Source organism: Liolophura sinensis, chromosome 1, assembly GCF_032854445.1.
Source record: "Liolophura sinensis isolate JHLJ2023 chromosome 1, CUHK_Ljap_v2, whole genome shotgun sequence".
Taxonomy (NCBI): domain Eukaryota; kingdom Metazoa; phylum Mollusca; class Polyplacophora; order Chitonida; family Chitonidae; genus Liolophura; species Liolophura sinensis.
In genome coordinates, this window is record NC_088295.1 from 24116536 (window position 1) to 24129534 (window position 12999).

The following is a 12999-nucleotide window of genomic DNA, read 5'->3' on the forward strand; positions in this document are numbered from 1 at the left end:
CCTACCATGTCGTTCTCGCCCCATCTATAACCAATCCAAGCCCCGACCCAGCCAGGTCGGCGTGTCACCTTGGCAGTTTGGGCAGAACCAAAATGGTCGTGGTGACATGCCGTCCATCCCGTGCGCACTAGGACCCACCAGGCCACTTTACCGACTATTCTAGAATTTAACCCCATCCAAGCCGATGGGGTTAAGGGACTGGCCGAGTCAGGATGGTCGTGTAGTGGTTGGGGCCTATGTGAGAGCTCCATTACCGTATAAATTCATAATATGTAGACGGGTTTTAAAGTTTGGAAAGAAACTTGATGCTACATTTAATGTTCAGTGGTCCATTTGACCGTTGCTAGGCCTGCCAAACATGTGCATGTAAATGAATGAATGAATTTTATTTTATGATCTGAACTGACTACAGAAAAAGAGAAGCACCAAAAAAACCACTACATCTTATTAAACACAAATACTGTAAGATATTCAGAATGTGATACAGTAGAAAATTTACAGGTATTTATGATGGAAAATTAACATGACAACATAAATTTTACAGTAATGAACACATCAAGAAGAATACGTATTAATAGATGATCTTTGCTAGAAGGAGAACATATTTAAATGAAGACCATTATTAAGTCTGACGGGACAAGGTGACGTCAGTATTGGTTCTGTGGTTATCATGCTCAAGTTCTGGTTCAGCAATATCTGCTCATAACACTCCCCAAACAATGGACCCTCAATTTACAGCATGGAAAATCAACAATGTCACGCATACTACACCTATATAAACAGGCAGGATTGTCATGGTAGGTTTCACTTATGATAGATTACACGGTCAAATGAACAGTGTGCAGAACGGTAACAATTAATCTTTAACAAAAGCCATGATAGATGGACAGAGTAACAAGTTAACAACTTTAACGAATGTAAACACGGACATTTATAATGTCACCAGTCAAGTGTGTTGCACATATATTGGAGCAGTTCAACAACGCCAGCAGGTGAACTGCAAGCTTCACAAGGCCGACAGGGTAACTGCAAGCTTCACAAGGCCGGCAGGTGAACTGCAAGCTTCACAAGGCCGGCAGGGTAACTGCAAGCTTCACAAGTCCAACAGGTTAACTGCAAGCTTCACAAGTCCAGCAGGTTACTCCAAGCTTCACAAGGCCAGCTGGTTACTCCAAGCTTCACAAGGCCAGCTGGTTACTCCAAGCTTCACAAGGCCAGCTGGTTACTCCAAGCTTCACAAGACCAGCAGGTTAATGCAATCTTCACAAGCTACAGACACTTGGGTTTCAATGACATCACATTTTGCAGTGTCCATTGGTTTATACGTTTCCCTGCAAAATCAACATCTGAAACAACAATTTCATGTAAACAGTGCGTAAATGGCAGCTAAGACAGGAGTCAACTGACAGGGCTCATCTGGTTCCTATTAGCACAGCCAGCAATACAAAACATCATTGTCTCATCACAGCACCAGAATACATCACAAACACCAGGTTGGACATCAATCAACAACTGTTCAAACTTGGTCATTTGTTTATGTCTTGTTTGATGTAGGAGTCTTTTGAGAACAGACAAACTTCACTTCAGTCTGTGAGTGCTGCTATGTGTATCTTAATGTCCAGGTACATAGAAATATTATTAGTTTTTTAAGTGTTACCATGACTGCTGCCTACACAACAGCAGACATCCATGCTCACAACATACACAACTTCATGCAGGGGAAACTGCATTCAAACAGCAAACAGATGTCTCTAGTAGTCTAGTAGTGCAGTTGGAACTGGATGTGTCAATATGCTGAGGAGATTTCTATTACGCATATGCGCAAATTAGTAGTCACACTGAAGTCTCCTGTGTACAACTGCACTCAAGTTATTAGAACAGTTTGTGGTTTAGTGATTACAATGTCAGAACAGTCAATTCCATTGAACCACTGTTGAAGACAATGGAGAACAGAACTAAAGTACAACAGAGACGCACAAGGCAGCATGCAATGAGAGCACAGTATATGAAAATGGTCTGCCTTGACTTGTGCGTTCCACATAAAGGCAGAAACTTTTGTTCCGCCACAGGGCATGTCAATGTCTATTGAATTCTCCAACAGCTTCTGCTGGATCTTGACACCTATGGTCCTTCCTCCCATGAACTCCACTTTAACAAACCAGCTCTCCACACATGCAGGTCTCCCTATACACTAGCTGGCACTGGTGCTTGACTCTGTGAGCTTGTCCCAGTTAATACCACCCTGATGTTCTGTTGTGGTGAATTCAGCATCATCAAAGTTGAACAGGTCAAGCACTTCTTGCTGTGTCTTAGGTGTTAGAATGGGATCAGAAGGGAATGATACTGGAGCATTAGTACTGAGTGGAGTAAGTCCTGTGCTGGGCATGATGACATCCAACCAGTCTGAAACATCCATCTGCATGTGACTGTTGCACTCTGGGTCATTCAGTCCCAGGGCAGCCAAATCTGGTTCAGAACCGTGGCTGCTGCCAGATTTTCTAGGAGAAGCACTTGAAACAGGCACAGACAGCATTTTTCCACCATCTACAACAAACCTGGATGGGTCTATGGAAAGGCCAGCACTGTCAGCTAGGTCTAGTCCAAGGGCTGGATCTGAAGACCAGTCCATATTGGAAAAGTCCAAGTCCAAATGAGGTGGAAGCCCATCTTGTTCACTGAGTGAGAGTTCATGTGTAGGGTTTTCATTACTGGGTGGGGGTGAAATAAGGAAGTGATGTGGAGAACTTTCCCTCTGACCAGTGGACAGTGGAGAAGCCACTGGTGTATGAAGCGTGGTGACAGTGGATGTTCCAGTCTCTCCAACAAATGAGCCGTGAGGAGATAACTGGCTGAACTTGGGAGAGCTAGCTGAACCGAGCATCGCATCCATGGAGAGCGATACAGATGTGGTCTCAGCTGGTGCTGTCCCACTACTGGGTCGTCGTCTTTGGTGTGGGTGGTGGCTCCTGAGCAGCACTTGGTGGCAATTCTAAAACAGCATAAACCTAAATTTTCAAACATAGATCACACACTTGGAATATGACTCTCATAATGAGTGCCACAATCAAATAATGATTCAAGGATTTATAATGCAGGAAAAAGCATAAGGCTTGGAAAAATGTAAAGCCTGCCAAAAAAAAATTTGTATGGAATTTTTAAGAGCATAAACAAGCAAGCAGTAGGTATGTGCTGTTTTCCATCAGGGTCTACTCAATTCAGGTTTTATGATTCCATACCAATGTGATGCTTATATGAAGTAGTAACTTGAACACCATATAAGACATGTCAACAGGGAGCCTGGGAAATCTTTACCTCCATTTCTTATGAGAATTTCCAAGACGTCATCAATAGCAGAACTTTTTGAAGCCAGAGCCGATACAGTTGAGGGAGAGTCCAATGATGGGGTCTCCAGAAGTAGGAATGGTGGGTTTTGGCTCTGGTTCTATAAAGAATATAAATCTGACCTTCAGAGAGATCATGACTTACACCACAATGAATCATACCCTTTAAAAAAAAGCGTGTCAAAATGCAGAGTTACAATTCCTTGTTCCACTGTGTCTCCATTCTTGTAAACTATGCAAGGACAGCATTCATTTGGCAGGAAGATGTGGTCAGATTAAAGATTTATATGACTCATACACAAATTATTCACAACCAATATGTGGATGTACATGTACACTTGAACATGCAAGCAATTTACCTGATGTTGTTTGCTTTTGATGGCCTCATCATATTTGGGTGGTTCTTTGAGCGGAATTGTGAAGAAAGGGTTAGAAGGCGACCTTGAAATCTTCTGCCCATCCATTGGAGATCCAGGCAGTGAAGTTGTTCTAGAAAGAAAGCATACAGCACTCCATTAATTCTTCATCAATTGCACAACAGATATTACAATATGGCTTTCACATTAAGAGCAATTTTAATTGGTTCAATGTACACAATTTAGGGGACCAATTACAAGTCAGCTTCATGGTTGATTGGTGAAGAAACCAGACAGTGCTTTCGGCAACATTTCTCTTCAGGTACCTGACAAACCTCCCTGACAAACCACAGCTGAGGCAGCACAAATTCAATACAAATACACAGCAGCACGAATTCGATACAAATACACAGCATCACTCATGAAAGACCCATGGTTTTCAGGCTTATGCCTGAGATTACTTACATTTTAGGTACATATAACATCAACAGAAGTCCATGAGGCACTCACCTAGTTATCCCATTTGGAGGCATTGGTTCACTGGTTGTCTTGGTTGAAGTGTCTGCAGTAGAACTGAATATGAATGGTTGACCATTAGGAGGAGGCGTTGCAAAAGACACCCGAGGTTTGCCCAGATTCAGATCAGGAACAACAATAGCCTGAGCTTGTGTCACAGCAGGTTTGGCCTGTTTTGTAGGAGAGTTACCTGTACTGGACACAATGACAGCAGGGAGAGTGTTGGTGGAGTTCTGCAGAGCTTGACCTGCCTGCAGCAAGTGCACAGGGATCTGAATCTGTTGAGCACAGCTTACCCCACGCTGTAGCTGAGGCACTTTGCTGCTGTCCACTATACTAATCTGGATTGTGCCTACACCTTGGGCTGGTGACTGTGGTGATTGAACAGATGTGGATGTTTGTGGTGTTTGTGCCAGTGGAGGGGATTGCACATGTTGAACTTGTTTAGGAGATTGCTGCTGTTGCAGCTGTTGTTTTTGTTGCTGCTGCTGTTGTTTTTGTAGTTGAAGTTTCTGCAAAGTTTGATGCTTTGCTAACTGTTGTTGATGTTGTTGCACTTGTTGTTGTAATAGCTTCTGCTGCTGTAAAAGACGTTGCTGCTCTTGATGAATCTTCAATTGCAGCTGAGACTGCTGTAACTGCCGTTGCAGTTCTTCAATCTTTTTCTGCTGCTGGCGAAGCAGCTCTTCTTGTGTCAGCTGTCTTTGGTCTTGTTTTGGACTAACTTGCGAGTTATTCAGCAGTGGTGTAGTCAGAGGCATTGGCTGGGCAACAGCAGTGAAGGTCTTAAAACCTGGGGGCAGGTTTTGAGTAAAATCAGCCACTGAATGTATAATACTCGTTTGGTCAGTTTCCATTGGTGCAATTTCCATGGGAGCTGCTGAGGGTGGACGTGATATCTGATCCACAATCATTGGTATAGAGCCTTGGCTTGAGCTGAACTGACTCTTCAGGACACCAAGTGCCACATTTGAGGGAGACTGGATGTCCATTCCATCTGGAGACATAGGCGTAATGCTGGCCTCTGTATGAGTTGGGGATATCGGTGGTGAACAGGTGTTCATACTCTCTTCTTGTTGAACACCTGGCTCAATCTTGATCCCTGGCTCAATCTTTACAGGTGGCTCCATTCTCAAGTTTGATTCCACCTTAACCACAGCACTTACATTAGGAAGTGTAGAGATCACAGGAGCTGTCACGGGCTCTGTTGTACTATCAGCACTTTGTGCAGGTGTCAGAATAGAATCAGCAAAGGGCCGAAGTCTCTCTATCAGCTGTGGTTTCGGACCAGACACAGGCATGTTCCTCTTTTTCAATTCGACCTTCAGATCTGCCACCTTCATCTCATCAAATGTGCTGAAGGATTTGGGAGCACCAGAGTTACTTGAGGCACTGTTCTGACTTTTTTGTTTAGCTGCGGGTGGTGGTGGGGGTGGAGGTGGAGGTACCACAGGTTGAGGGGAGGGGCTTTTCTGAATCTGTGTCAGTGGTGAAGAAGGCTGGTGGAACTGGACTTGTTTGGGGAGCTGTCCAGGGAGGGGTGGAGCAGGTGGAGGGGAACTAACGGAACTTACTGAGCAAGACTGAGAGTTGTCAGAAGAACTGACCATGCTGGTTGGACTGCCTTGGGGCATCCCAACCGATGTGCCATCAGGTCCAGCCTTGGCATTTGACAATGTAAATGGCATGTTTTTCTGCTTAAACTCCAGCTGCCATTGCAAAAAGAGTTGCTGCTGCTGCAGCATTACATGATAAGGTGTCTCTGAATTAGGATTAGGTGGCGATGGGGCAGCAGGTTGAGTTTTCACGACATTTGGTGGTCCTTTGTACTCATGGAATTTTATCACCTTAGCCTTGGCCTGTATTTTTGGCTTATGTTTTTTGTGCCTTGACCCAGAAGAGGAGGATGACTTGTTGCCATTGCCACCATTGCTGTTTTTACTGCCAGACTGTATACTGCTGTTGGCAAATATACTGCTCCCGGATGCCGGCCCCAGGAAAGACTGTGTGGTAATAGGTGGTATCTTATTGAAAGACAATGACTGGCCAGGTGTGACTGTTTTCTGCTGGGTTTGGAGCAGCATGGAAATGTCAGGTACAGTTGGAATAATGGAGTTTGGGCTGCTGATGTCAGACATACTGGAGTCCTCTCCCAGACTTGGTGATGGGGCCGAATCACTCTGGTTACTGTCCTCCTCAGCCCCCATCTGTTCAGACTGCTCAGAGCTATCCTCCATGTCAAACGTTCGGCTGAAGCGGATTGTGCCATCTACAAAATATTGCGAACCCACGCATGACAATAATAAGCAACTGTTCAAAATCATTAAGAGTAACAACAACGATAATCTCACGGAGCAAAATTTCAAAGACACCCTACCCATGAATGCAAGAATGAGTGAAAGAATGATCAGTATTCAATGTCCACTGGCAGTATTTCAGTCACACCGTGACAAGAACATATTAGAACCAGGAACACACAGAAAACTGATGCTTTTTAAACCAGCCAAAATAAACAAAAACTAAAATTCCAGAAGCATATTAAATGAGTTATTCAATAACCTTAAAACAGATCATTTAATTAAGATCTTATCCAATTAAAAATGTCCCACCTTTAACCGCCTCTGCAAGCTTCTCATCTGCATGTAATATGTTCCCCTGCACTAATTCTAAAGGTCCCGGACGGTGGAATAATTTGTCATTTAAGCCATCTAGAAGCCTGGCTCTTTTCAAAGCTCTTCGGCGATCTTGCAATGATGGGTCAACGTTGGTATCTGAAATTCAGTGAAATCATTCCATTCATAATCAAACATATCAAAAATGATTAAAGACAATTCAACAAAATGTGACAATGACAGAAATTATGTCGACATATTGGAGTATCTCCTCACCTGTATTTTGCTATTACATGAGTCATGATACCATATAGTTCAAAAGTGCATGCATCCAGAAAGGCCTATACATTCAGCAGACTGCAATCACACGTGGGCGGCAATCTTTGACGCAAACACATTTTTGGCTCGGCATCAAGTCCAGAGAGGTGGTTAAAGTGGGAAATAGGAAAAAGACAGCAGGTAAAAAAAAAGCATGTATTTGTGGCTGACAGTTGACGAGCTCTGCACAAGGTTATCTAAGCCATAAGCAAACAGCCAGGCTCATAAGTCTTCTGGTGCTACACTCAGCAGTCAGAGTCACTCCACATCTGGGAGAAATCTGACCTGGTATGTATAGATTACATAGTTGGCAATGGGCCAAACCCTAGAAAAAACTATTTATTAGCTCAAGGTATGCAGGAGGAAACTGACTCGCTGCAGAGGTTTTGCACAGGTTGTTTTTAAGATAGTCCACGCCACTTAAATAGCATGCCATACAATTATTCAATTTCCAGTGCCTGCAAGAGGAAAGCATCCACTACATGATAATATGAGAATACATGTACTCACAAAAACTAAATCAATTAAAACAATGTCATAAACACTGAAACAGTTTTTTTGTTGAACTTGTAAGCATAAATGCTAATCGTGCAAGTGAAGAGTTTTAATCTATACGTCACAACAGGCATTCATATACCAGCCGTCAGCCAATAAGAAACTGTTACACAGAGAGAGCTTACCTTCTAATATATGCTGCTGTACCAAGGCTTGACGATCTGGTCGACTCTGGATTTTGTGGCGCAACAAATCTCCTGTCTGAAGTGAAATAAGGATGTGGTTGTAAGTAACAAAATAATGAGAAATAAATATTTTATAGATAAAGTCACTACTTAGTATACATGTCACCATTCTCATAACAACATAATGTTGGTATATAAGACTACCAACAACAACTTTATCAAAAAGTTCAACAACTTATTTACACAACTGCAACCATTTAACAAACAATACAAATGAGAATAATAAGCAGAACTCTTTTAATACAAACATAAAATACAACTTGCAAACTGCAATAATAAAAAAAATTTGAAACTGAAACAACTGTAACACATGTCACATGTTTAAAAATTAACACTTCTTTTATTGAGGTTTTAAAATGATTCGCAATTTTGGCAAACACAGAGTTTAGCTTAATGAACTGCGAGATAAATATAGATCTGCGAGAGATTAGGTCCAGGTGAGAGACTTCTCGATATGCCATAAGCAGAGTAGAAAACCTCATGCCTCAGGTATGCAACAGCAAGATACACAGCTAACTTCTAACAGCAGTCAATGAGTCCTTCACATTTACCCCGACCCCTTGAAAAGCTAGCCCTTTTGGGCTCGAGGTGTTCTGGAGTCGGGGCTGACGTTAACAAGCTGAGATGATGTAGGTGTTAACTGCGTCACGTCTGACTCCAGCCATGATGCCCATCCTTCAGCAGCATGCGCTTCTATGTTCACATGTTTGTTATGATGATAGAATGAGGTGAAGCATGTGGAATCAATACCTGACCCCCCTCAGGGGGCCTGTTGTGTTGTATGAATGTTATAGATCCTCATCAACTACCGTACATCTGAGATTACGAATTACTAGACTTGCTGTACTCTTATGTAATACATGTTGCCCCTGGTTGCAGAAAGAACATAACATGGATATCAATCGTCGGGCAACTTTTAAAAAGTCACCTTTGTTTATCTAGCCTCTCAGTAGAGCAGATAGCTGATCCAGTATATACATGCCAGGCCTGATCTAGGATAAAAGTTCAAGCACCCATGCAAGAAATTCAAATGTTCAGTGTTTTGAGTAAGACTTTCTTGGCCCCGTTATAGACAATATTGTTAAATATTAAAATAAACCTCCTAAAGATTTCCAAGCACAAACCCCTATCCCAACATGTATATATGGGGTTCCAAATCAGCCTAAGTGAATGATTATGGCTTTACACCACATCTACAGTATTTCAGCTGCATTGTGGAAATCAGTGAAAGCTACCTACCCCCATAAACCTGACCGTTGTGATATGAGTTAAATAGTCTTAAATGCAGCTTAAAATATCTACCAAATACATAGATGAACAAATAAATATGTGTATAAATATATGTATGCATTAAGCATAGTAGTGTTTTCCTTTGTAACTCAAAAATATTTATTTACTTGATTGGTGTCTTATGCAGCATTCAGGAATATTTCACTTACACAAAAGTGACAGAAAACCAAGCACAGCCTGATAGAAACTTATGACCATTTGCTGGATTAAACACAAAATAGAAAGCCAGAGAATGAATATTAACTCTGTTACATATTTGCAGAATTTTATGTTGTCGTAATCACATTGTATCTCCCAGCAAGTCAATGGTAAAGACTTGAAGTCAGGTGTAACATGTAAGATAAAGCCAACTGAGCTCTGATAAACAAAGAAAAAAAACCCTTAGTGGCAGGTGGAAAACAAACATCTCCCATAGCCTGTTCTTACTCTCTTTGAACTTACATCCCTTTCATCAACTCCTTTACCTCAAATTATACAGATAAAGAATGGTAGTAGTTTGTAAAAGAACACTAACATACAGTGCAACATTCTTCGACACTGATGGAGAACAAGACTGTTTGATAACCAGCTTACCCATGAACTGTAACTCTAGACTAGGTAACCTGTTTCATCAGCACTAGGGTAGCCTCCCTTGAAAGCAATATTTTCAGTGCACGCATTGTACATGTCGCAACCAAAGGTTTTGGGCACATGTTTATTTTGATTGGAGTTCAACAATTTTCCACTTATATTGAAGCAGGTTTTTTTTATGACAGAAGATGGGGTGATTGAAAAAACAAAACTGATAATATGATAAAGTAAATTATACACACACATAAACAAAAGATGAGAAAAGACACACGATGCTCCAATAGTATATGATTCTCATATAATGTGGAATCCAGGTCTGGTTTGTCTGCCTGTACAGACCAAATACCAAAGATCAATTATACATGTATATATGTTCAGGCTGGCTGGAGACCTCTGACATGAAGATCAATTTGATCAAGAAACAAGCATACCATACAGACAGGCATAGCCTTTATTCTGTTTGTTGCACATAGCTATGTTTTACTGGCCCCTTTGATTCTTATCTCTATGGCACATTTAAAGGTCTCACTGTTTGGTGATCAAGAAAAAGCTACCGTCTCACCAGTGGCTGAGCTTACATGTGAACCCCCTACCTTTGCCTAAATGCCAGCCCAGCCATCTACCTAGATTTTCCTCCCTGCCTCACTTCTTGTACAGATGCACAGTATTTACCCTGGCAACTCTGGTAAGCACCTGCAGTAATAGCTAGTGATAATAGCAAACATTGGCAAACATCAACAGATGCCGGCAGAGAGTCGATCATGAGTCACCTGGAGTCCCCACATAAATACACATGCCCAGAATACAGGGGCTGCTCCAGCATACTCCCTCGTCAGCTCTTTCACTTTGATTTTTTGATTTGACTTTTTCTATCATCTACCCTCCCCTGAAATACCCAATAACACTGACAATTCCTCGATACCCTCTCTTGAGCTAGAATTCTTACTACTACAGAATAGCCAGCAGTGGTTGTTGTAATGAATCTGCTCTCTCCTTTTCCTTCCTTATCTCTCGGTTTTAGTGTCACAGATATTATAACTCGAACAGCTTTGGTGTGCAACATGTGCCTGGATGGAAGGACTACAAGTATGTCAGTGATGATCGATAGTTTGGCCTTCAGGATTCTGGAATCTTGTGTCATTTCCTCAAAGGAAAACCACATGCGAGAACTGCACAGGCTGCTTAATGGCAAGTTCATCATATCATAATGAATTCCCTGCTTAGAGATCCCTTTTTGTTCAAGGCATGTGTAACAAAACACGGGGGAATAACACCAGAAGAAATCTGTGTATGTGTGTGGTCTGCTTAGATGAAAGTATGCCTCTATCTAGCGCTAACCAAAAAATCTCCCTAATACACTAGTCTCCTTGCACACTGAACGATAATACAGTAAGAATGGAATGTAAATTTTCTCCCATACACCTACAATTGTTGTCTTGGCTGGCAGAAGGCCTGAACAACATCTTGTGCAATGACAGATGCTTTTACATGAATATAACTCATTAGTTCTTCATGAAAATATCATATACACACTGTATCCCATTATTACAGCAAGATGTAAATGTACATGTACATACATGAAGAACGAAATTCATGGGAGAAGTATAAATGTGTCAATATACAAGTCCTATTTTAAATATTCAACTTTTTGTACTTTTACACAACGCGCATAACATGTCCTATTGTAGAACACCAATTTAAAGGTGGACCCATTTCAAGATATCAAAATGACTCTTAATATAGCTCTTAAGATACAAAGCAGATTTCAACTAATCACACAGAAAATAAGGGTGATTCAATCTTTTCTCTACAGGTTGTTGTTGTTCTAGGCTTACTCCAGGAAGACAAACATGTCATTATCTCAACTGTGTACATAAATCTGTATAGACACAGATAGATCAATACATTCAGGACCTTTTGGGGTCGAGGTACAACAGCCAGCTGGTGTTCCATTTCACCATCTTTGCCTTCCATTAGCTGAGTTGGTTTCTCTACATGTAGCTCTATTTATGTCTCTTAATCTAACTGATACAAGAACAAGGGTGTAGGATAATTGGCTAAACACCTGACAGGAAAGAAAGGTGTGTTGGCTCCTCCATGAGAAGAAGTGGTCTCACCAAAAAATACCCATCATCCCGATTCCATGTCCACAGCCCCTGGCAGCCAATTCTATAGCAACCATTTGGTGGGATTCTATCAGTGAATTTCTCCCTCCATACTGCTACACACACCATTACAGCTTACATACTATACATACATGTACATTTGCCTCATCACATATTTGAAAAACCCACTAGCTGTCTGAGGTTTCAGGCCTTGCCACATACAGGATAAGAGCAATGGAAGCCAGCACTGTAAAGGTATGGGCAAGTTTCTACAGTAAAAACAAGCACTCATTTCATTTCAAAGGAGATTTTGCATAATTTGTTGCACAACAAATTATCCAAACGTCAACAATTTTGGTTAATGTACTTGATAGACACATTCCATGAACTGAACTGGCATATACTTGCACAGATAAAGATTTGACTTCAAAGGAGATTTTTCACATAATGTTATGATCTAATTATGATAGATGGGTGTTTTATTTTTAATCAGGGACCCTCCAGTTACTTTGTTACATCATGGATTGCACTATAATCAAAAACACACACATGTATAGTGCATGTTATGCTTGTGTAATCAGCGAAAACGCCTCGCTCAGGCTTCTCTGCCCTTCCCGTTGGTTCACAGCAGTCGTTTTTCTGTGACTGGCCGCTTGGGGGCGCTAGCAAAATTATTGTCAGAACCAAAAATATCCACGAATGATGCTTGCCGTACCTTACTGCACTCGGTTGAGAATGTTTACAACATGAGAGGTCACAAAGATTTTCTGCTCCCAGTTGGTACGCATAAAAGACAGCCACGCTTCAGTTTCGCTGCGTTGTATACAATGTTGCTCGGGAAGTCTTTTAAAGTGGAGATACCAAAGAAATATTGTATCAATGTTGCTTCGCTTGGGCTCAGTGCCTGCGCCATTTTGTCCTGTTTGCCTCGCAGAAGTCACATGATAGTTTTAGCCAATGGTAGTTTATATGAAGATTTTTTCTTGCATTTATTGATTCCCTAACTCTGACTGGATCGTTGATTGCTAGCGCCCCCAAGAGGCCAGCCACAGAAGAACGATTGTTGTGAACCAGCGGAAAGGACGAGAGAAGTATGAGCGACGCGTTTTTGTTGGTTACATGAGCCTAAGTGCATGTATGAAAAAACGTTT

At 41.6% G+C, this 12999-nt stretch overlaps 1 protein-coding gene across 1 annotated transcript in view; it reads right to left on the reverse strand.

Moving 5' to 3' along the window:
* Window positions 1-367: 367 nt before the first annotated feature.
* LOC135465358 (myocardin-related transcription factor A-like) overlaps window positions 368-12999 on the reverse strand; it is a 56780-nt gene continuing 44148 nt past the window's right edge. The window contains 7 exon segments of the mRNA XM_064742601.1: window positions 368-2936; window positions 2938-2989; window positions 3313-3442; window positions 3701-3830; window positions 4208-6482; window positions 6823-6984; window positions 7824-7899. Coding sequence (XP_064598671.1) covers window positions 2192-2936; window positions 2938-2989; window positions 3313-3442; window positions 3701-3830; window positions 4208-6482; window positions 6823-6984; window positions 7824-7899 — 3570 coding nt within the window. The 3' untranslated portion in view covers window positions 368-2191.